General features: G+C 39.9%; 1 protein-coding gene across 7 annotated transcripts in view; it reads right to left on the bottom strand.

Annotated features, from left to right (window-relative positions):
- LOC122554242 (CMP-N-acetylneuraminate-beta-1,4-galactoside alpha-2,3-sialyltransferase-like) overlaps positions 1-25,756 on the bottom strand; it is a 627,037-nt gene that overhangs the window by 203,779 nt on the left and 397,502 nt on the right. For all 7 annotated transcript variants that reach the window (XM_043698962.1, XM_043698961.1, XM_043698960.1 and 4 more), the window contains one exon: positions 12,236-12,330. In XM_043698962.1, coding sequence (XP_043554897.1) covers positions 12,236-12,330 — 95 coding nt within the window. The remainder of the gene's footprint in view (positions 1-12,235; positions 12,331-25,756) is intronic.

Genomic DNA, 25,756 nt, shown 5'->3' with positions numbered 1-25,756 from the left:
TGCATCAAGGCTGTAATGACGTCAGGAGCTGAATGGTTCTAGCAGAATCCAAGCTGAGCATCAGTGCGAACGTTATTGTTAAGTATTGCTGTTTGATAGTACAGTTGTTGACACCTTCAATCACTTCACTGATGATCAAGAATAGACTAACTGGACAGTAATTGGCTGGACTGGACTTGTCATGCTATTTGTGCACAGGATGTACCTGTGCAATTTTCCACATGGTCGGATAGATGCTAGTGCCATATATGCAGTATAACAAGTTGGGCGTGCAGCTAGTTGTAGGTCTCCAGTACAATTGCAAAAATGCTATCAGGGCACATAGCCTTTGCAATATACAGCAGATCCAACCATTTCTTGATATCACATGGATTGAACCAAACTTACTAAAGACTGGCACCTGTCTTGTTGGGGATCATTGGAGGAGGCCATGATGGGTCATTCACTTGGCACTCCTGGCTGAAGATTGTTGCAAATGCTTCAGCATTATCATTTGCACTAATGTGTTGCGCTGCCCTATTATTGAGGATGCGGATGTTTGTGGAGGTCCTTCTTTCATTGGGTTGTTTAACTGTCTGCCTTTCATTCATGAAAAGGTGTGGCAGGACTGCAGAGACTGTGATCCATTTGTTATGGAATCATTTAGCTCTATGTATCACTTACTGCTTACGCTGTTTGCAGTTCAAGTAGTCCAGTTTTGTAGCTTCACCAGGTCAACGCTTCATTTTAATGTATGTCTGGTGCTGCTGTTGGTATGCTATCCTGCACTCTACATTGCACCATGGTTAACATGCCTTATGATGATTTATATTCTCAGTGTGAAGCCACAAAGTACTTCCCACAAGGACTGTGCAGTGGTCACTCTTACTGAGAATGTCAGACAGATGTATCTGTGGTAGGCAAATTTGCGAGGATGAGGTCAAGTATGTTCTTTCTTTTTGTTGGTTTCCCCAACCACTTGCCACTGACCCCGTCTAACAGCAATATCCTTTAGGACTTGACCAGCTTGATCAGTTCTGCAGCCGAGTCACTCTTGGTGGCGGCCATTGATGTCTCCCACCGAGTACATTCTGCACCATTGCCACCCTCACTGTTTCTTCTAAATGCTGTTCAACATGATGAAGTACTGATTCATCAGCTGAGAGTGAGTGGCACATGATAATTAGCAAAAGGTTTTCTTGCCTATGTTTGACCTGATGCCAGGGGTTTCAGAGTCAATGTTGAGGACTCCTAGGGCAGCATCCATCTGATTGAATAACACCATGTTGCCATCTCTGCTGAGTCTATCCTGCTAGTGGGAGTCAGCATGCATTTCTGAATGGATAATTTAACTAACCTGCTGGAGTTTTTTTGAAGAAGTAACAAAGGGTTGATTAGGGTAATGCTATTGATATGATTTATGTGGATTTAAAGGTATTTGATATAGTCTCATCCAACATACTTGTGTGCAAAGTTACAGATCGTGATATGAAAGATTCAGTAGCAACATGGGTACAAAACTGGCTGAGTGATAACAAACAGAATAATAGTCAATTGATATAGTTTGAGCTGGAGGAAAGTTTGTAGTGGAGTTCCCTAGAATTTGGTATTGGGATTTCTTGATTTATAATAATGACCTGAATCTTGGTGTGGAGGAGACAATTTCTAAGTTTGTGGATGACACTAAACTTAGAAGAATTGTAAACTGTGGGGATGACAGCCTGGAACTCCAAAAGGTCATCGACAAGTTAATGGAGTGGGTGTATAAGTGGAAGATGCCACTCAATGCATAGAAGTGCAAGGTGATGCGCTTTGGTCAGAAGAACATTGAAAGACAACATAAAATAGGGGTTACAATTCTGCAGGAGCTGAGGGACCTGGGTGTATGTAAACACAGATCATTGAAGGTGGCAGGATAAGAGAAGAGCAATTCATAAAGCATACGGTGGTCTCAGCTTTATTAATAAGAGCATACAGCACAAAAGCAAGGAGGTGATGCTGAATTTGCGTAAAACATTTGTTCGCCCTTAGCTGGAACGTTGTGTACGGTTGTGGGTGTCACATTATAAGAACAATATAAACACACTGAAGAGTGCACAGGAGTGGTTTACGACTATGTTTCTAGAAATGAGAAACTTCAGGTATGAGGATAGGTTGAAGAAATTGGGACTGTTTCCCTTGGAGAGAAGAAGACTGACAGGACACGATAGATGTTTTCAACATCATGAGCAAGCAAGACTGAAAAGACATGGAGAAGCTGCTCTACTTGCAAAAGATCAAAAGGAACAAGTGGGCATAGATTTAAAGTGAACGTGCAAACTAAGCAAGGATGATGTGAGAAAAGTCATTTTCCTGCAGCAAGTAGTTTGGGTATGGAACCCACTATTTGGAAATTTGATGGAGACAAGTTCAATTAAGGCATTCAAGAATGTACTGGATGATTACTTGGATAGAATCACACAATCCCTATAGTGCGGAAGCAGACCATTCAGTCCATCGAGTCTACACCAACCCTCCAAAGAGCATCCCACCTAGATCCAGCCACAGAACCCTACCCTATCCCTGTAAACCTGCATTTACCATAGCTAATCCACCTAGCCTGTACATCCCTAGACACTATGGACAATTTGGCATGGTCAATCCACCTAACCTGGACATCTTCGGACTGGAGGAGGAAACTGGAGCACTCAGAGTAAGCTCATGCAGACACGGGGAAAATGTGCACACTCCACCCAGACAGTTGCCTGAAGCTGAAATTGAATCTGGGTTGCAGGCACTATGAGGCAGCAGTGCTAACCACCATAATAGGAATGGTTTACAAGGATATGTGGAAAAGGCAGGAGGTTTGCACCAGGCAACAGTACCAGAGCATGCATGATGGGCATAATGGCCTCCTTCTGTGCTGTAACAATTCTGTGATGTTGATGGTGTTGTCTAAGAGGAATGTAAGATTTGATTCTGTAAAGTCTATTGCAGGTATGGTGTGTTTCAGGTTGTTGCTTGAATAGTTTGTGAATAAACTCTCCCAATTTTGGCATTAGTCCCCAGAGATTAGTGAGGAGGACAGAGTCAACAGGGTAGTTCATCACTGTCATTTTCAGTGCCTTATTCGATGCCAAGTGGTCAGTTTCATTTCAATTTACTTTTTATCCTTTCTAGTAGTTGATGCAACTGAACGATTTGCTGCGCCATTTCAGAGGGCATTTCAGAGTCACAATTAGATATCAGACCAGATAAGGATAGCAATTTCCTTCAGTAAAGGGCATTAATGAACCAGATGGGTTTTTCCAATATCAACAATTAACAATCATTCGACTTTTAGTTTCAGATCTTTTATTGACTTCAAATTCTACCAAGATTCCCCACAGGTTTCCTAAACATTACCTGATGTCTGGATTACAATTCCAGCAAAAATGCCACACAGCCATCACCTCCCCTTTGTGGTAGTGAAGAATAAAGCTGTAGACTGCAAGATAATTCCAGTGGACTGGTCAGGTAGGCAGTAAAGTAATAGAAAAGTATCTGACAATACAATTGGGAAGGACCCGTGAGGGAATAGAATACATAATAAATGGGAGGTTTCTAAGAACTATAGCAAAACTGATCATATCTCCAAACTACTTAAGGCGACAGTTCAGGAAGATTAGATAGTGAAAAACACATGGGAACATTTTCCTTTATTAACTAGACCTATTCACTAAGAGCAGGGAGATTATGATAGAACACGATTAAACATGTTGAACCACAGCAAGCAAATTGCATATAAGCTCTAGTCACTGCATTACAGTTACATGTGACTGTGTTAGAAAAGGGTCAGAGATTTATTAGGATGGTGCCAAGACCAGAGAACTTTTAACTAACTGAGGCATACAAAATTATGAAGGGTCTCGATGGAGCAAATAGGAATAATCTATTTCCATTATTAGGGTCCACAGATTTCAAGTAACTGTTCAGAGGAGCAGAGTGGAGGTGAAAGCATTATTTTCACTGAAGAGTGGTGGGAGTTTGAACTCTTTGCTTGAAAGGCCAGTTGAAACAGAAGTAGAAGCAGAAACACTTCTTGCATTTAACAAACACTTCCATATGCAGTTGAGATGATGTAACTTAAAGGACTACAAAAAACAGCTAGAAGATGGGGCTAGGCCGGACATAATATTTCTTATTTTCATGTTTTCCAAGCTGTACTTCTATCCTGAACCCTCCAAAAACTCCAGTTTGTCCAATGCTTTATTACCTATTTTCTGATTTGTACACTTAGCGGTCTTCTGCTAAGTGACGTACACTGAATTCATTTCATAAATCCTTCCACTTAGGATTTACAAATTTGCGTTCAAACAGCCTCATGAACATGTCCCTTTCTTTCTCTGTCATGTTTCTCAGCCCTCTAACTTTAGACTCCTGTATATCCTCCTACCTTGTAGAATGCCTTTCGCTGTCTAAATATGTTCACAGAATTGTTATGGCACAGAAGAAAATGATTCATCATATCTTGTTTGCAATGGTTCTGCATTAGAGCATCATGGCTTAGCGCCATCCTCTGTCATTTTCCCATAACCCTGCTCATTATTAAATAGAAACAATCATCCAATGCACTCACAAATGCCTCAACTGAATCTGCCTCCACTACTCTTTCAAGCAGATCTGAACTATTTAGTGTGATTTTTTTTCTCACATCACATTTACTATGTTCTCTCATTCTTGATTCTTTTGTGAGTGAGAACAGTATTTCCTGATACACTCTGACCAGCCCCCTCATGGTTTTGAAAACTTGACCATACCTTTCTTCCCCTTTGTCCATGTTGAAACAGGACATCGATGGAATTCTTGGCAGATGGAAGCAAGGGTAGAATATCTTACCCTTTTCCATCCCCACTTACTCCCAGGCCCACTGCATCCCCCTCAATATTGAGAGAAGGAAAGCTTACGATTCCTCTCACCTATGTTGAGGGAACGCAATACTCCCAAATCCTACATAAACAGGAATTTCCCTAATCTACTTTTGCATAGATAAATGGAAGACTATGAATCTCCATACCCTAAAGTTAAGCAAATGGAATACTCTAGGGCCCCTGAATATAGAGAAATTGGAATAGGCCAAAACACATTCATTCCCCAAACAACATGCACACAGAAAATGGGACATTCTGACCCATCCCTAACACAGAGAAAGAAATGTACACTCTGGGCTTACCTATTGACTTTTGCTACATTGAACGGAATTCTGCAAACACATAATTTTCCCTAATGCAGAGAAAATAGAATATTATGATGACCTTTTTTCCCCGTCCCTAACTAACACAAAAAGAAATGAATGCGCGGATCCCTTCTCGCCACGTGTAGAATGACAGGAACACTCCCAACCACCACCTCCTCCAAAACACAAATACTGCAGGATCTCCCAAACTCCTCCTACTTCAAAAATAAAACGGAAGACTCCAAATGTGTTCCTTCCTCAATCATCTAAAATTTAGACCACGGGGCACTTGGAAATACCTAACCCCCTTAAACACACACAATGAAACGTTCCAGGGTACAAAACATGGACAGTGTGAGAAGTGAGAATGGTAAACTCTGACACATTTCTGCCACAGAGAGAGGACAGGACACCGAAATCCAGTTTTCCCCTCTCAACAATGGGGAGGTAATGATTTAGTGGTATTATCACTGGAATATGTTCTTATAGACACAAGTAAAGTTCTGGGGTCCTGGGATCAAATCCTGCCATGGAAGACAGATTTGAATTTGAATTCAATAAAAATCTGGAATTAAGAGTCTGGTGATGACCATAACACCATGGCAATTGTTGGAAAAATCCATTTGGTTCACTAATGTCCTTCAGGGAAGGAAACTGTCATCCTTACCAAATGGCCTACATTTGACTGCAGATCCACAGTAATGTGGGCAACTCTTGACTGTCCTCTGGGCAATCTGGGATTAAATGCTTGACCAGTAAGTAACATCCACGTCTTATGAAAAAAACACAAGGTAGAGCTCCCAAACTGTTTTCAACACAAAGATAACATCAATGGAACAAATACCCTTACAAACATTATTAAATACTGCAAATTATTCTCAATTGTAAATGCAGAAACTGGAAACTTTATTTTAACTTTTACTGAGGAAGAATGATAACAGCAATCTGTAGTTGGAAAGCAGTGGGAAATAAATCAATGCAACAAGAGCTGTGCATTCATCATTGTAAAGAATGGAAAAGAAGAATAGTAAATTGAAAAGGTAAATGAGATCAGCATGACTCGTTACACTTATTCTTCTGTCCGTTAAGTGGACACATCACACCTCATGCTACCTTTATATGCATTGACAGTTGAAATTATAAGCAAGCAGAGGTAGTTTTAAATTAGATTAGAATAGATTAGATTCCCTAGAGTGTGGAAACAGGCCCTTCGGTGTAACTAGTCCACGCCGACCCTCTGAAGAGTAACCCATCCAGACCCATTCCCCTGACTAATGCATCTAACTCAATGGGCAATTTAGCATGACCAATACACCTAACCTGCACATCTTTGGACCGCTATGGTAATACATTGGACTAGTAATCTAGAGCACCAGGCTAACATTCTGAAGTCATAGTTCAAATTCCACCATGGTACAAGATGAAATATGAATTCACTAAAAAGGATCTGGAATGCAAAAACCAGCCAGTAACCACTGTTAATTGGTATAAATACCAGCCTGGTTCACTAATGTCCTTCAGGATTGGAAATCTTTCGTCCTTACCTGATTTGGCCCACTCGATTTCAGAGCTCAAAATACAGATGCAAACAAACCCTTGTATAGGGAGAGAAACAAAAGGGAGTAAAAAGTGTTCTAAGATTGGATTTCTGAAATGGCTTTCTTCAACCAATAATTAATTGAGAATCATGGAGTCCTAGAGACATACAGCACAGATACAGAATCTTTGATCCAACTCGTCCACGCCGACCAGATATCCTACATAAATCTAGCCCCATTTTCCAGCATTATTCATATACCCATCCAGATGCCTTTTAAATGTTGCAACTGAATCATTCCATACATACACCACCCTCAGTGTGAAAAAGTTGCCCCTTAGGTCCCTTTTACATCTTTCCCCTCTCACTCTAAACTATGCCCTCCAGTTCTGGACTCCCCCATCCCAGGGAAAAGACTTCCCTATCCATGCACCTCATGATTTTATAAACCTCTATGAGGTCACCCCTCATCTTCGATGCTCCAGCGAAAACAGCCCCAGCCTGTTCAGCCTCTCCCTATAGCTCACACCCTTCATCCTTGGCAATATCCTTGTAAATCTGTTCTGAACCCTTTCAAGTTTCACAACATCTTTCCTACAGTAGGGAGACCATTTGTCATTTACATTATTAATTTGGATGTGAGAATAACAGATACAGTTAGTAAATTTGCAGATGACACCAAAATTGGAGGTGAAGTGGACAGGGAAAAAGGTTAGCTCAGATTACAAGAGGATCTTGACCAGATGGGCCAATGGGCTGAGAAGTGGCAGATGGAGTTTAATTCAGATAAATGTGAGGTGCTGCATTTTGGGAAAGCAAATCTTAGCAGAACTTATACACTTAATGGTAAGGTCCTAGGGAGTGTTGCTGAACAAAGAGACCTTGGAGGGCAGGTTCATAGCTCCTTGAAAGTGGAGTCGCAGGTAGATAGGATAGTGTAGAAGGCGTTTCGTATGCTTTCTTTTATTGGTCAGAGTACTGAGTACAGGAGATGAGGTCATGTTGTGGCTGTACAGGACATTGGTTAGGCCGCTGTTGGAATATCGTGTGCAATTCTGGTCTTCTTCCTATCAGAAAGATGTTTTGAAACTTGAAAGGGTTCAGAAAAGATTTACAAGGATGTTGGCAGGGTTGGAGGATTTGTGTTAAAGGGAGAGGCTGAATAGGCTAGGGCTGTTTTCCCTGAAGCGTCGGAGGTTGAGGGGTGACCTTATAGAGGTTTACAAAATCATGAGGGGCATGGATAGGATAAATAGACAAAGTCTTTTCCCTGGGGTGGGGGAGTCCAGAATTAGAGGGCATAGGTTTAGGGTGAAAGGGGAAAGATATAAAAGAGACCTAAGGGGCAACGTTTTCACGCAGAGGGTGGTACGTGTATGGAATGAGCTGCCAGAGGAAGTGGTGGAGGCTGGTGCAATTGCAACATTTAAAAGGCATTTGGATGGATATATGAATAGGAAGGGTTTGGAGGGATATGGGCCGGATGCTGGCAGGTGGGACTAGATTGGGTTGGGATATCTGGTTGGCATGGGTGGGTTGGACTGAAGGGTCTGTTTCCATGCTGTACAGCTCTATGACTCTATTCCAAAAATAGCCTAACCAATGTCCTGTACAGCCACAACATGACCTCCCAACTCCTATACTCAATGCACTGACCAATAAAGCCAACATACCAAATGCCTATTTACTAATCCTATCTACCTGTAACTCCACTTTCAAGGAGCTATGAACCTGCACTCCAAGGTCTCTTTGTTCAGCAACAGTCCCCAGAACCTACCATTAAGTGAATAAGTGCTGCCCTGATTTGCGTTTCCAGAGTGCAGCATCTCACATTTATCTAAATTAAACTCCACCTAGCACTTCTCGGCCCATTGGCCCGTTTGATCAAGATTCTGTTGAACTCAGAGGTAACCTCCTTTCTATGACTGCTGCATGACGAATTTTGGTGTCATCTGCAAACATACTCACCATATCTCCATGCTTTCTATGCTTAGCCTTAACAGAATGCTAACAGCGCAGTGATGACTGCCCCAACAGCCCCGGACACACCTGTGTCCTCGGTTACCACTGCAGGTGTCAGATTAGTCTTCCAGGGAGTCAATCCAAAAAAAGTGTTGGTCCTGGACGGTGTCCCCAGTGAAGCACTTAGATCCTGTGCAGACCAACTGGTGGAGGTGTTCAACGACATCTTCAACCTCTCCCTCCGACAAGCCGAAGTCCCCACCTGCTTCAAGAAGACCACCATCATCCCGATCCCTCAGAAAGCACATGCAGTATGCCTTAATGACTACCACCCAGTGGCTCTGACCTCAATGATCATGAAGTGCTTCAAGAAGCTGGTCATGGCCTTCATCAACTCCAGTCTCCCATCCTGCCTCAATCCCCCGACAATTTGCCTCCCAACCTAATAGGTCCATAGCAGATGCTATATCGCTAGCCCTGCACTCATTCCTGAAACATCTAGACAAGGACACCTACAGGGTAAAAACAATGACTGCAGATGCTGGAAACCAGATTCCAGTGGTGCTGGAAAAGCACAGCAGATCAGGCAGCAACCGAGGAGCAGTAAAATCGTGAAGGGCTTTTGCCCGAAATGTCGATTTTACTGTTCCTTGGATGCTGCCAGAACTGCTGTGCTTTTCAACGACACGTACATCATACTCCTGCTCATCGAATACATTGTCACCTTCAACACCATTATTCTCTCCAGTCTGATCTCAAAACTCTGAGACCTAGGTCTTGGCTCTGCCGTCTGCAACTGGATTCTCAGCTTTCTGACCAACAGACTGCAATCAGTGAAGATTGCAGTCCTGAAGAAGGGCTTATGCCCGAAACGTCGATTCTCCTGTTCCCTGGATGCTGCCTGACCTGCTGCGCTTTTCCAGCAACACATTTCCATTTATGCCCATAAGGACCCTCACCAACGTCTACAGATGCACAATTGCAAGCATACTTAACAGACTGGTTTGGCAACTGCTCTACCCAGGACTGTACGAAACTACAGGAGGTTGCATGCACATCAGGGAAGCCAATCTTCTATCCATGGACTCCATTTACATGGCTCATTGCTACGGAAGGGCTGCCAACAACATCAAAGACCCACTGCACTCCAGTAATGATCTCCTACAACCTCCTCTGTCAGGCAGAAGATACAGAAGCCTGAACACACACACCAGCAGGTTCAGGAACAGCTTCTTCCTGGCTGTTATTACATGACTAATGAATGGACTCTCTAGCCTCAAATAACAATGATCTTGTTAACTCTGATCTTGTCTAGCGCACGCCCTGTGCAATGTCATCTGTATGCCTCTGTTCCGAGTCTTTTTACAACATCTGATCTTTATGTCCTGGCTTAGTCTGATATGCTTGTACTGCTTGTAAACAAAGCTTTTTACTGTACTTCTGTACACGAGACAATAAATCAATGTTCACATCCAAATCATTTACATAAATGATGAAAACCATGGACCCAGCACAATCCTTGTGGCATACCATTGGTCCATATTCATTCACAGGATGTGGGCATTGCTGGTCAAGCCAGCATTTATTACCCATCCCTAATTGCCCAGACGGCAGTTAAGAGTCAACCATATTGCTGTCGGTCTAGAATCACATGAAGGCCAGGCCAGGTAAAGATGGCAGTTTCCTTCCCTCAAGGACATCAGTGGACCAGATGGGTTTTTCCAACAATCGACAATGGATTATTGAAGACAAAAGGATAAAGTCTGTTGTTCTGAAGTTCTAGCACTTGAAGTCAAGTTCCTAAAGATACATGGTTGTTTTTCAAATCTTACAGACACAGCTTGCTCAGGAAATATAATCTTCAGATGTTCTCATAATCATTCTTTCAAAAGAACAAATAGGTTCCACCCTGAGCTGATAGAGAGGATTTTCTTTTTTAGAAATGGGAAAGATCAACTGGGCTGTTCATAGCAAGCTTTCCTCCAACTCAGTTTTTTCTTCGAAGATATCCCTCCAACTCAGCAGGTTTTTAGCAGGCTTCCTTCCAACTGAACCAATTAAGATAAACACCGATCCAAACCAGTCACTGTTCAAAACAGGTCTCAGCAAGGTCCACAGCAAAGCAAGTATAATCAGTCATAAGATTTATGGGAAGCCTTAAAAAAGCTTGAAAAAAATCAACACCCACAGTGAATTTTCAATAATCTCTTTCACTCGTACCACCTCATGTATGTCCATAGAACATGAAATAAATTCCTTTTCCACAATTACACAAAACTTAAGTTCTTCAAGCAATGTTAAGCATGAAACATCTTTGAAACTCGTAACTGTATTTAACACAGATTACAAATCTAATTATAAGGGCTCTTATAATGCATGGTAGGGTTCATATCTCTGAATTAGGAGGGTCCCAGGTTCAGGTTTCTCCTACTTCAGAAGTGTCGGAGCTATCTGAACAGGTTGCTTAAAAATATCGACACATCTAATTATAATTCATTACAGTATGAACTGCTCAGCCAGTGAAAAAAGTGATATGCTTCTCACCTCATCATTTTACAAGATGATTAGGGGTTTAGATAGGGTTGACCACGAGAACCTTTTTCCATGTATGGAGTCAGCTATTACGAGGGGGCATAGCTTTAAATTAAGGGGTGGTAGGTATAGGACAGATGTTAGGGGTAGATTCTTTACTCAGCGAGTCGTGAGTTCATGGAATGCCCTGCCAGTAGCAGTGGTGGACTCTCCCTCTTTATGGGCATTTAAACGGGCATTGGATAGGCATATGGAGGATAGTGGGCTAGTGTAGGTTAGGTGGGCTTGGATCGGCGCAACATCGAGGGCCAAAGGGCCTGTACTGCGCTGTATTTTTCTATGTTCTACGTTCATCATGCTGTATATCCTCAGCACCAAAACTACCGCTGGAAGCAACCTTTAAAGTCATTTACATAATTTTATCTTACAAGAGTTGCCATTTAAACTCACCTTAGGTAAGAGCTTCCTTGGAAGCCACTGGTGAAAAGTAATTATTGGCTGTACAGATAACTCATTCCGAGTAGCAATACTAAGCACCCCATTTTAAATGGAGCTACAGGTGACCAGATTTCCTAGCCTCTATTTTCACATTGTGGTTTTAACAATGAAAACCCAATATTAATAGTTGTAAACAAAGAAGACTTCTGTTTTCATCTTGAATGATTTTAGGCAAGGCAAGTCCAAATTAAGGGGTCAGTTAGTTCATTCAGCTAAATGCCTCGAGTATGGTGCAGAATAACTCCATGAGAGTGAATGGCAAAATAGCTCTCTGGCCTGTCACTTTGCCCCATATGAGCCATGATTAGCAAGCCTCAGGCAACAAGGACAAAGTATGGAGAGAGAGAGAAATCTAATTAAAATAACCTTAGCTCATTGTCTAACAAGAAAATCTGCACAAGAATGTCACTTTGAAAAGAATGTTGATGGAGGATGAAACAGCAGAATAATTAATTAGATCAAACTCCTTTACACAAGTTTCTTATGTTACATAATTTAAATTTGAGATTTCAAACCATTTTCTGTAAAAGTACCTTGCCCTTTGATTCCAAATGGAGGAACAAAATCTTTGAGTTTCGACCAACGCCTGTAGGTGTTATCGAGAAACATTGGTGCTGGTTTTGAGAATCTGAAATATAAAACAAAAGAAAAGACTGCAACAATGATTAAATAATTTTTGAAGTGTTCTTTGCATTATTGCAACACTGGTCATATGCTATTAAGATTTCTAACGTTGTTGCACTTCTTAGGCTCTCCAGTCTCAATGCTGAAAGCTGGCTCCAGCACAAACGGATGAAAATTATCATCAACAGATTGCACAATTAATACAAATAGCTAAATCAAACCCAGACTCCAATACTGTCTGCTGGATTTGCCAACGAAACAACAGTGCAATATTTCAAAAGTAATTAACAGCTTGAAAAGAACGAACTTTGGACATCTTGAAGATGTAAGGTACTGTATAAGTGTTTTATGTTAGATAGAATTGTTTCTCTCTAAATAAATTTTAAATTTGTTACACATGGTTAACATGTATATAATACATGCGTAGTAACTGGATAGATTACAGTTTAACAATAACGATGTTTGTGATGGCTCAGTCACATTCATCGATAGAAGATACAAATGTTTTAAAACAAGTACCAACAGAATAAAGAGCAGCTTCATCCCCACTGTTATCAGACTTATGAATGGACCTCTCATATGTTAGAGTTGATCTTTCTCTGCTTTTTCTCTGTCGCTGTAAAACTAAATTCTGCATTCTGTTCTATGACCCTGATGTACTTATGTAAAGTATGATAGCATACAAAACAAAACCTTTGACTGTATCTTGGTACATGTGATGTAATAAATCAAATCAAAGATGTTCTGCATTGGATACTAGCCATGAGGTCAGAACATCTTGGATGGGTATTCCTTCAACACCAGGATAGTGGGGATATGAAGACGGCAGACATTTGCACTGGTAACTAGGAGACAGTCACAAATGTCATGATTGCTGGAGACTGTCAGTGCATTGGAACAGACAACAAAATTAGAAATCTTGGCTGACTGAGAAAAGAGGCCAGTGAATCATGCACTCTCTCAACTCATTGTCTTCTTCTGCAAAAAATGCAGCAAATCCATGCCAGAGTAGATCGTCTGAACCACAACAAGCAATACTTAACAGGATTGCCCACCACAACGGTTGCCACTGTATTTGGTGATGAGTAATGTGACTTGTGATGCAACAAAATTGGAACAAAGCTTTCAGCAGAGAAGTCCAACTATTGTGCACTGGCACTAATGATCTGGCCTTCTTTTCGCTGCTGTCATTTGCCTCCAGGTCATTTAATAAAGGCCTATGTGCATATCGGAACTGATCGAAATCTGTTCAACCTAACTTACCTGAGATCCAAGACAAAGGCATGCCTAATTCTCATTAGAGAATTGCTCTACACTAATGATGCCACATTAGCATTCCAGACCCGAACATCACCAACAAACAGACCAATTCTTTCATGTCTGTAGAATCTGGTGTAACCATCGGAATCAGGAAGATAATTATCACAGAATCCCTGCAGTGTGGAAACAGGCCATTTGGTTCAACAAGTCCACATTGATCCTCCGAAGAATATCCCACCCAGACCTATTCCTCTACTCTATTGCTCCACATTTACCCCTGACTAATGCACCTAGTCTACACATCCCTGAACACTATGGGCAATTTAGCACGGCCAATTTACCTAACTTGTCCATCTTTGGACTGTGAGGAAACCCACACAGACATAGGGAGAATGTGCAATTTCTACAAAGATAGTCGCCCAAGGCTGGAATCGAACCCGGGTCCTTGGTGCTGTGAGACAGCAGTGCTAACCACTGAGCCTCCGTGTCGCCCATAAGGAAGATCCCCATAATCCTTGATCTCCTTACTAATCAAGAACTATTCAATGAATATATTACATCGACTTCTTCCCTCGTTACCTGTTCTGCCTGTCACCTCCTCAAAAAAAGTCCATCCATCACCATCCTTCTTCAACTGGCCAAGCTCCTCCTTGCTTTGAACAACTTTTCCTTTAACTTGTCTCACCTTCTCCAAGACAAACGAGCAGTTATGGCATCCCAGAGATGCCGGTCTGTACGTGGAACTCTTGTTTCAGTCCTACACAGGCTTCCTCTTGGCACACTGACATCATCATTAGTGCTGTTTACTTCTATCTGCTGGAACTGGAAAAATTAATCTATTTAATTAATCCAATTTTTCATCTTTCTCTCAGCTTCACCTAGTTTCTCTCTCACTTTTCCTTCCTCTTCCATAACGAGAAAGAGAAAAAAGTAATATTCACTCCAAACCCATTGGCTCCCACAGTTAGTTTGGCTACAATACCTCGATCTATAAGGAATCCATTTCATTCCTCCAGTTTCTCCATTTCTGTAGCATATGTTCCAATAATACCAACATTCACAGAGACGCCTTGAAATTTCTTCTTTTTCCTCAACAATGGAATCCCCCCACCCACCCAATAGTTGAGAGGTGCCTCAGCCAGGTCAGACCTACTTCCCACATTTCTGCTCTCACCTTTTCTCCTGTGTCCCAGAGTAACAGGGGTCCCCTTGACCTCACTTTTCACTCTCAAATGCAAAGGATCATTCTCCCACATTTCTCCCTCCCTTGACAGGATGCCATCATCAAGCATATCCATCCCTCCCCTCTCTTCTCAGAATTGTGCAGGGACTATTTCCAATCTGACATTTTAGTCCACTGCTAGGTCACTCATAGCACTTCCCCTTTCACTCCACCCCCAATGCAATCACAGGAAGTATAAGACTGGCTGTTTTGCCTTCTTCCTCCTCACTATTCAGGGCTCCAAACACACCTTTAAGGTGGAGTAGTGATTTACATTTATTTCTTTCAACATCGTTGACTGTATTCACTGCTTGCAGTGTGGGGTCCTCTGCATCAATAGGACCATATGCAGACTGAATAGTCACTTTGCATAACACCTCTACTCTGTCCTTAAGATCAAGCCCAACTTTTCAGTTTCTTGTCATTTTCCACCCTATGCTTGCTGCACTGTTCCAGCAAAGCCCAAGATGGAGGAACAGCACCTCATTTTCCTCCTAGGTGTCTTAGACCCTTCAGGATTCAACATTCTGTTTAACTACTTTACACCATCAATACTATTATCTAGTTTGATTACTCTCCTACTCTAGTTTCCAGCCGCATTAAGTTCCATATAAGAATAATAGGACTCAAAACATTAATTCTTTCTTTTTTGACAAATACTGTCAGACCCACTGACTTTCTATAGGACTTTGATTTTATTATTGCACAAACCAAAATGCGCGTTTAAAACTACCCGAAAGCTAGAGTTAATATAAAGCAATTCCACACAGAGTTTCCCAAGAGGGAAGACACTGTTTAATTTTGCAGCCCAAATTATAATCCATTCCAGATTTACATAAAATTACACACTATTCATTAATTTATACAAAAAAGATTTAATGGGCTGAATATTCAAAGGAACAGCAATCACGACTGGATTATCATTCCACTCCTTTTAACTCATCTTATCCCAGACTTCTGATTATGGCTTCTTGAGAAACAAGGGGAATATCTGATCTGGAAGTTTTGCCACAGAATCTCCAGCCTTTGCACTGCTCTAGTTGCCACAGTATTCATTTGGAAAACTGGAAAAGATCGTCTGGAAGATGAATTTGTAATTGAGTTTATTTCGTGGACTAATATGTTATGGGACCAGGAGATAAAACTCTTTACAACTAACATTTTGTAATTAGCCATTGTTGCTTAATAAAACCATGGAAAAAAATTTCTGCAACATGGTGTGACCATAATACAACTGAATTCCACATTACAAAGGTTAAAATCAATATTCTCAACAAGCTCCCCGAGTGCCAGGATTTTTAATTTTAGTTTTTCAGCAGCAGTTGATGGAGTTTTGAAATTGGGTTTGGAAGCTGCAGTACATCTCTCCTTGCTACTTCCTCTCTGTTTTCTCTGGATGTTTTCTCCCTGTGGACTGGAGAATTGCCTGACAGACAATCTATTTTGCTGCATTTGCCTTTGCCAAGGGATGTTTATGGAATGTTACTGTATTGGAACAGTTACTGTTCAATAGTTAAATAATTTCTCATTCTGTTAAGTTTTCCAAAAGAGACAATTAACTGCCCTTTCTCATCCTCTAAAGGACCAACATTTACTTTAGCCACTCTTCTCTGTTTTATATATTCATAGAAACTCTTGTTATCTGTCTTTATATTCCGTGCTAGTTTTTTTCTCATACTCTATCTTACTTTTCATTAACACTCTTTTTGTGGCTTTCTGTTGATCTTTAAAGTTTTCCCAATCTTCTAGATTCCTGCTGTTGTTGGCCACTTTGTATGCCTTCTCCTCCTATTCCAATTTCTTCTTTCTTTTGTTGTATTTTAACTACAGTGCATGAATAAAGTGTGTTTTGCTTTAAATCTGGTAGTGTGACCAATTGATTTGCATCCCGAATGCAATGCCCAGCACTTGTCTTGAAAATAAGAAAAAATTAATGTCTTTACTATCTTCTTAATATATTTTGAGTGTCTGGTCGGTCCATAACAAAATGTTTAAAGAAACAATTCAAAACGTTCACAAAAATGCATTCTATCAAAAAAACAAAAACTCAACAATATCCATTAGTCTATTATTAAGGAGGTTAAGGATAAGATTAAATAAAGTGGCTTACAAAGTGACAATTAAGGATACCTAATCATGTGGGACAAACAGATTCTCAATACAGCAGATTACCAAGAACAATCAGGGGCGTTTAACTGAAGCTAACAAAATTAAAAGTGCTCATATCACAGTCGCAAAACAAACTTTTATTTCTGCAAAGAAAAACACACTCTAATGGTCTAATGATGAAAGCTCTAGTTAGTGCGGACATTAAATCAGGAAGACTAAAACGTTATAAATTAAATTCCTACCAGGTATTGAGTTAGTTGACATCTGAAGGACATTGTGGGAAAGTAGGGGATGACTGAAATAGCAAGTGGCAAGGCTATGGTGGCATTTAAAAATAAGGATAAGAATTTTTAAATCAAAGCTTAACTGAGTGTCAGTTTCAGCCAACAACCATCCGAAAAATGGGTAAACAGGAACTGTGAAAGTTAGTATAAGGGCAGCAATATTTTAGATTATCTCAAGTTTACAGACATTGAACTGGGTAAGGCTATCAGGAGTGTTTTGGAATCATCAAACCTAAAGGTAACAAAGACAGGATGGAGGATATCAACATCAGATAAATAGAGGTGTGGCAGTCAGACAATGTTAAAAAGATGGAATCTGATGGTCCGAGTGATGCACAAATATGTCATTGTCATCTCTGCATCAAAAAGTACTAATGGTACAAATAGCCCAGTTTAGAGTGGAATGGAAATGGTAACAGGAGAATGGAATTTGTGTCAGGGCCCCAAAAAAGGGCAAATTTTTAAAAATTTAGTTGGGAGAATATTTCTGGTTATCTTGGGTGTTGGATAACTAGTCTGACAGTTTAGAAATAAACAGTGAGTGTTGAACAAGGTTGTGCTGTGCAATCTTAGCTCTAGGGTTTCTTTGAATTGGATGAGCTACAAACTCCACAGGGCAATCTCCTTGGTGTTGACACCAAGGAGCAAAGTTGCAATTAATGGGAATCAGGACAAAACCTTTCCATTGGTTGAACTTGAGTTTATATCTTGTGTCTGTGTTTTAAACTTGGAGTAAATGAAGGGGATTATGTGATTGCAATTTCTACCATTCAGGAGGACATTTGCCACATGCAACGTCACCACTTGAAAGGTCTCACCAAATTCACACAATATATTTACACACTTGAAATGAAATCACTGCTCTTTTGAACTTCTTTCTCACAGCAAACTGAGTATACTCACATGCACTGCAATGATTCAAAAACAGAACTCGCCACCACATTCCTATGGACAACTGGGGATGGGCAATAAATGGTAAAGTTGTCAACAACCTTATATTCCATAAATAAGATATTTGTATCATCAATAGTCACAGGTGAGGTGCTGGAAGACTGGAGGTTGGCTAACGTGGTGACACTGTTCAAGAAAGGTTGTAAAGACAAGCCAGGGAATGATAGACCAGTGAGCCTGATGTCAGTGTGGGCAAATTGTTGGAGAGAATCCTGACAGACAGGATGTACATGCATTTCAAAAGGCAAGGACTGATTCGGGATTGTCAATATGGCTTTGTGCATGGGAAATCATGTCTCACAAACTTAACTGAATTTTTTGATGAAGTAACAAAGACGACTGATGAGAGCAGAGCGGTAGATGTGATCTATATGGACTTCAGTAAGGCGTTCGACAAGGTTCCCCATGGGAGATTGGTTAGCAAGGTTAGATCTCACAGAATACAGGGAGAATTAGCCATTTGGATACAGAACTGGCTCAAAGGTAGAATACAGAGGGTGGTGACGGAGGGTTGCTTTTCAGACTGGAGGCCTGTGACCAGTGGACTGCCACAAGGATCGGTGCTGGGTCCACTTCTTTTTGTCATTTATATAAATGATTTGGTTGGGAGCACAAGAGGTACAGTTAGTAAGTTTGGCGATGACACCAAAATTGGAGGAGTAGTGGACAGGAAAGAATGTTACCTCAGATTACAACGGAATCTTGATCAGATGGGCCAATGCGCTGAGAAGTGGCAGATGGAGTTTAATTCAGATAAATGTGAGGTGCTGCATTTTGGGAAAGCAAATCTTAGCAGGACTGAAACGCTTAATGGTTAAAGTCCTGGGGAGTGTTGCTGAACAAAGAGACCTTGGAGTGCAGGCTCATATCTCCTTGAAAATGGAGCCGCAGATAGATGGGGTAGTGAGGAAGGCGTTTGGTATGCTTTCCTCTATTGGTCAGAGTACTGAGTACAGGAGTTGGGAGGTCATATTGTAGCTGTACAGGACATTGGTTAGGCTACTGTTGGAATATTGCGTGCAATTCTGGTCTTCTTCCTATTGGAAAGATGTTGTGAAACTTGAAAGGGTTCAGAGAAAAATTTACAAGGATGTTGGCAGGGTTGGAGGATTTGAGCTAAAGGGAGAGACTGAACAGGCTGGCGCTGTTTTCCCTGGAGGCTGAGGGGTGATCTTTTGAGGTTTACAAAATCATGAGGGGCATGAATAGGATAAATAGACAAAGTCTTTTCCTTGGGGTGGAAGAGTCCAGAACTAGAGGGTATAGTTTTAGGGTGAGAGGGGAAAGATATAAAAGAGACGTAATGGGCAACGTTTTCACACAGACGGTGGTACGTGTATGGGATGAGCTACCAGAGGAAGTGGTGGAGGCTAGTACAATTGCAATATTTAAAAGGCATTTGGACAGGTGCATGTATAGAAAGGGTTTTGGAGGGATATGGGCCAGGTGCTAGCAGGTTGGACTAGACTGGATTGGGATATCTGGTTGGCATGGACCGGTAGGACCGAAGGGTCTGTTTTCCTGCTGTACATCTCTATGACTCTATGAATAAAGAAAAAAAAATTCAAAGGGAATACTGATAAATATTCAAAGTGGGTAAAATTCCAAGGCAGTGCGAAAGGAGCTGTACAGTTGGTCTACATGAATAGCTCTTTCAAAAAAGCTAAGTGTATTAGGCTAAATGGCCTCTTTCAGTGCTGTAACATTTTGATACTTTGGTCAAGGCTGTGGGCAACTGTCGGACCACATTCCAGTGAGAAGTTGGTATCTGCAGAAGGAAAGTGGGAAGATTTGGCACAAAATGTAACCATTGCTTAAAACATTGAGCTCGACCTCAAATCAATAAAAATTAACTCTGTCAAGAGTTAAATCAGGTCCATTGATTCTCAGGAAATAATTTGGTATTATAAATGGTTGTTGTCTTTTTTCTTCATTTTCATTCTAAAGAAGAGTTCGATGGATATAGTCTTATTTGGGTCACTTCACTGACCTACACAGTACCTGTCCAGCATATCTCATGTCCTTCATTGAAACAATTAGAACCCCACTGTAACAGTTTTGTTAAATGCAAAAACTATCAGCATTTGCTAGATTGGATCTAATGACAAAAGAGATTTTAAAATTACACACTAGTATCCTCTTATAATTGCTGTCCCAACCACTTCATATATAGTTTTTTTAAAATATTTATTTTAACAAGGCATTTCTCACTGCAAACTGCTGATTCATTATTATCCAAGTATAACCTCTGCACTTTTTGTTCAAAAATCTTATCAATTGTTGCATCATTTAACTGCTGTGGTATGACGGAATATACATTTAGATAGTTTGACAATTACTCAAGACCGTGGCAGCCTCTTGTACAATAAACTTGCACATTCGTGCTGAAATCCCAATGCTACAACCTTACTAGTCTTAATTATGTTGATGGTTTCAACAAACTTGACAATAATGACGCAGGGTCTATCTAACAACTTCAAATTGCTTGCACCATCTCAACAATCTCAGCTTTGCATATGACAAAAATGACATCGTGTTTACAGTACCTGCACTGGTGCACTTATATAAGACTGTATATTCCTGACAGCACATTATCGGGTGCTTTCAATTATTCTTATCTGTACAGGATTAAAAGTCATTAGTTTAGTTTTGTTTACCATTTGTCACAACTTACTTGAAAACAAAGCGACATTTTTTTTGTGGTTTAGTTCCTTCGCAGCCAAATTGGAATCAGAGAATTATGTGACCTTTGTTTCTCAGCATCAATGTTTGGCAAACTCAATTTTACAGGCAACGGCTGTGTCGTTTAATTTCACCACAAAAATACTCCCATGAGTACTTTTCCATCACCTGTTTGAAAATATCACAACTGAAGTCAGCTGTCCCTCAGGCCTAAAGTGACTTCAAAGCAAATTACTGCAATAATGGCATGGTTTCAATTACTCTGCAGTTCTACATTATTTTAATGTACTGTATATACTTGCGTAAAAGTCACTCTCATATAATGTCGGCCCCTTATTTTTGGCCAAAAATCTTATATTTTCCATATATCTCGTGCAAAAGTCAACCCTACTACATTGCATCATAAACCTCTTACAAAGGAAACTGCATGTTCCCATTAACCAACTTAAATGAAATTGCATTAATTCATTCATACTGTAACTCTACTCATCATTCTTTGTTTGCTATATTGCATCTCTATTCATTCATTCATAACTCTATTCAGCCAAATTGGTTTACTATAGCACATTTTGATTCATTTATTCATTCAGGCGATACTAAGTCTATCGGTACTTATCAGACTTTGTTCACTATACATCCAAAAGTTAATATCATTAAAAAGTTGATCATTTTAATTGTACCATTATATCTGAATAAAACTGAGATATATTAGCTACATATATCTTTAATTCCTTGGCAAATTTATTAATGTTGCTGAGGTTCATAACATAGGAGAGTAAATTGGAGGGAAATGGAAGAATTTGGTGGGAAAGCTCAAGATGCTTACACGTTCAGAATTTAATGAGTGCTTCATTTTAAGTGTGCCATTCTATCAGGCCATGACGATGTTGAACAGTGTGATTTTGAAGGATTTCAATTAATCATTGACATGTTAAATTTTCATACTGTTACATATAAATAAAATTTACCATCAGTAATTCATTCTTGTTTCTCTTGCTTTATTTCGGTAATTACCTTTACCGGAATTCATTGTGTTTTTCTTCTTTACCCAGGATTAGTTGTGAGATCAAATCGACATCTGCTAATATGGTTTTTTGAACTGCAGCATGAATTTCAGACCCTGAAAACTAGTACCTGTGCATTAGTCGATCCTATAAATTGAACATTTAAAAATAGTTTAAAAACTTGACTTTTACATGAGCATACTCGGTAAATATGGGTATTTGAGACAAACAAATTAGTTCATTTGATATGGGTTGGAAAAAGATACTTAGTATCAAGGAGTCAACACAAAAAATGACAATCCACTTTTTTTTAGTTGTTTTCTTATAATCTTTTGAAAACTTCTCAGTGAAAATACAAATTCCTCCCTCAGTTTGTCACTCCGTCACTTTTTTCATCCTTGCAATGCAAAACGTCTAACGTAAGCAATGTAAGAAATAAGACATGTGATATCTAGTTGAAATATATTTTAAAATATTAGATTTTCAGAGCTTGAACATAATACTAGTTGAAGGTGATTGTAAACATGCCCTGGAACGTAGGAAAATAGTGCAAAATGTTAAATATTGGTATATTTAATTGGCATTAATCCAACACTTTTTTTGACATCCACATTGACTAAGGCTTCATTCATTTTATGACATGATTAATTTTAAATGAATTAAAGCTGATCTTATAAATATAGTTTGCTCAAAGGTTCAAGATAAAACTGAAGGGTAGTTTACAAAATAAAAACTTAAGTTCCAAATTCTGAATCTCAAAAGTTGAACATTTGGTAATAAATTGTGCCTGAAATCACTGTGAGATAGCGTGACTGAGCTGAATAAAGCAGCTGTATAAGCATTTGTTAATACAGCTTAAAAGGCAAAGGTTCCACTTCAGTAAACAGGCTTATGCCACATAGAGTAAATACTTCTGACAGCACTAACATCAAAACAATTCAAATATTCTCGACAAAAAGATAGACAAAGATCCAAGTATCAGAGTTTGAACTTTATGCACCTATTTTTCAGGGTAACAGCTTCAAAACAGTTTTCGTAAGGCTTGTACGAACTCAGAGAGTTACTTCTGACTCACTGACATTATTGTAGTCAAGGGACCAAATCTACCACTCACATTCAGCTGTTAATTGGAAAAACATATAGGATGTCATCAACTCTCCTGGCAACTGAAACAATGGAAAACAATAGTACGCGGGCTTTGTAGCAACTGAACTACTTTCACTCATAGCTCATGGATAGCAGTCTCATCACTGAAGGCTAATAATCAATACTAAACCAGTGCTGCATTGTCAGAGGCACCATCTTTCAGGTGGGATGTTAAGCTGGTGTACTATCTGCTTCTAAAATGGAGATAAGAGATCTCATGGCACTACTGTGAAGTACATGAGTAATTTCTAGGGTCCTGGCCAATCTTTGATTTTTAAACCAAAAGTGCTGCATACCACTGACTGCACAATATAATGCTTTGTTTTTTTTTTGCATATCATCTGTGCCATGTACTAGAAATATGTTCAATCCCATCTATAACTTGTGAGATACAGAAGCAGTCTATTTCTAACAAGAGGGAACCCAACCAACAACCTTGACATTGAATGCATCAACTATCGCTGAAGCTATCAAAGTATATGTTTCAGAGGTTACTTTGCCAATGACCTGAAATTTAACTGGGACAGTCACATAAATTGATCTAAACTCCAGCAGATTGGAGTTTAGAAGCTCTGTAGGGAATAACTCACCTTCCAACTCCTCAAAGCCTGTCAACCATCTACAAGGTGCCTGTTGGCAAAGTTACGAAATATGCTCCACTTGCTTGAAGAGTGAAGCTTCATCAAAACTCAAGAAGGTTGACATCCTCCAGGCGAAAACACAGAATTCTACACACCACCTGAAATACCACCCCAGGCCAACACCGGCACATCCACGTCATATCTTCATTCCTGTCATTGTACCCGTGTCTACAGATGCACTTCAGCATCTCACTGGCAACACATTCCAAAGTTACAACCTCTACCATATTCATGGACAACAGTGGAAGGCAAATACGAATACCATCACTTGTAAATTCACTTCCAACTCACTTTCCATCCTGAATTTGAAATATATCACTGTTCTTTTACTATCAATATCCTGGAACTCCCAACAGTACATTGGGCGTACCACACCACATGGACTGTAGTGGTTGAAGAAGACAACCCATTTTCACAAGGGTAATAAATTCTCACCTTGCCAATGATACCATATCCATTGGACACACATATAAAAAAATGTTCAGTTGTTGGGTGACCACAGACATGCATCATACTCCATTAAGACAGCATTACGATGTCTTCATTCTATAGTTGTTCACTCCCCTCCCGGTACATTTCAGCTACCACAACAAATTTAAATGTGGCACTTCATGTACATGTATGCAGCATACATATGATGAGACACACATTGCCACAAAGAAAATCCGACAGAACAGACTACGCTGGGCTGAAGCGATGATTTTACTGCAGTACTTAGCCGGACACGTCTCAAGGTTCATGGAAGAGTGGGAATTGTGGCATAAGTTTACCATTGGGAGGATACTAACTATTAGACAAGACATGTCTTCTTTAACACATCAGCATTGATGTTTCTCGGATTCTGGAATTGGCTTCCAGCCTTCGATAACAACCATATTTCTGTTCTAGTCCAACCTTAAAGTTAGTGATATGTATTTTTAGAAGCCAGAAAAGAATTGAAATACAGGTATCCCAAGCAACTGAATACGCTTTGTTGCTTCTTTAATCATTTCAGAATTAAGAAATCAAAATGATAAAATTAAGCTATCTTGCATATGGTCAAGTCACATTCTCAACTTTGTTCCTCATGAACTGAAACACTCAATGTGAAATGGATGGATATTTTTGTAATCTCCAAATTCCCTTACAAGTCAACTATCTATCTTTAAACAATGACTCTTAATTCTCAGAGACAACAGATGAGTGGATTTATCTAACTTCACAGTAGCTCCAAGCACCTTTCCGATCTTCAACAGGATTATATGTTCAATATTACCTATTACTGAAGTAAGATTTTTGCTCTGATGATACTGATCTCTTTTTCCCCCAATGGTCACAAATGCATAACTTTTTGTAAATACTTTCAACAGTACAGACTATTCATTGTCCATTAGCAATACTGGAAAAATTCCATTCCACTAAAATGGCTGATGTTAATTTGCTTTATTTCTATTTTGCTTAATTCTGTTTGGTTGTCAAACAGTACTAACTTATTTGACAACTATTTCAAAATGCAATATAGTATGGCACACAACACCACAAATGGCAAGAAATCAGGAACCTATGTGAGCCAGAATATCTCTGAAGAGTTTGGTATCTCTTTCAAGTTAATGAGTAGAACTTGAAAGAGTTATAAAATCTTTCAAATCGCCTGTGAATAAATGGCATTAGGTATAGCTAAGTATTGTAAGATTTCTTTACCCCTTCCTAGACCTCACAAACAGTAGGCAAGGGTTGACCATAAAAAACTGTTCAGAACCACCTGATGAAGGAGTGACGCTCCGAACGAACCAGAATTGATCAGGGACCTCGAAGTGAAGGAGCCATTGGGAAGGAGTGACCATAATACAATAAGCTTCAAACTGCAATCTGAGAGGGAGAGGGTACAATCGGAAGTGACAATATTTCTGTTGAATAAAGAGAACTATGGAGCTATGAGGGAGGAGCTGGCCAAAGTTTAATGGTACAATACCTTAGCAGGGATGACAGTGGAGGAACAATGGCAGATATTTCTGTGTATAATGCAGAAGATGCAGAATCAGTTCATTCCAAAAAGGAAGAAAGATCCTAAGAGGAGGCATGAGTGGCCGTGGCTGACGAGGGAAGTTAAGAAACATATAAAGTTAAAATAGAAAAAGTATAACATAGCAAA

The sequence above is a fragment of the Chiloscyllium plagiosum genome, chromosome 11 (genome assembly GCF_004010195.1).
Source record: "Chiloscyllium plagiosum isolate BGI_BamShark_2017 chromosome 11, ASM401019v2, whole genome shotgun sequence".
Taxonomy (NCBI): domain Eukaryota; kingdom Metazoa; phylum Chordata; class Chondrichthyes; order Orectolobiformes; family Hemiscylliidae; genus Chiloscyllium; species Chiloscyllium plagiosum.
Note: the sequence above shows the minus strand (reverse complement) of the source record. Positions and strands in the feature narration are given on the sequence as shown.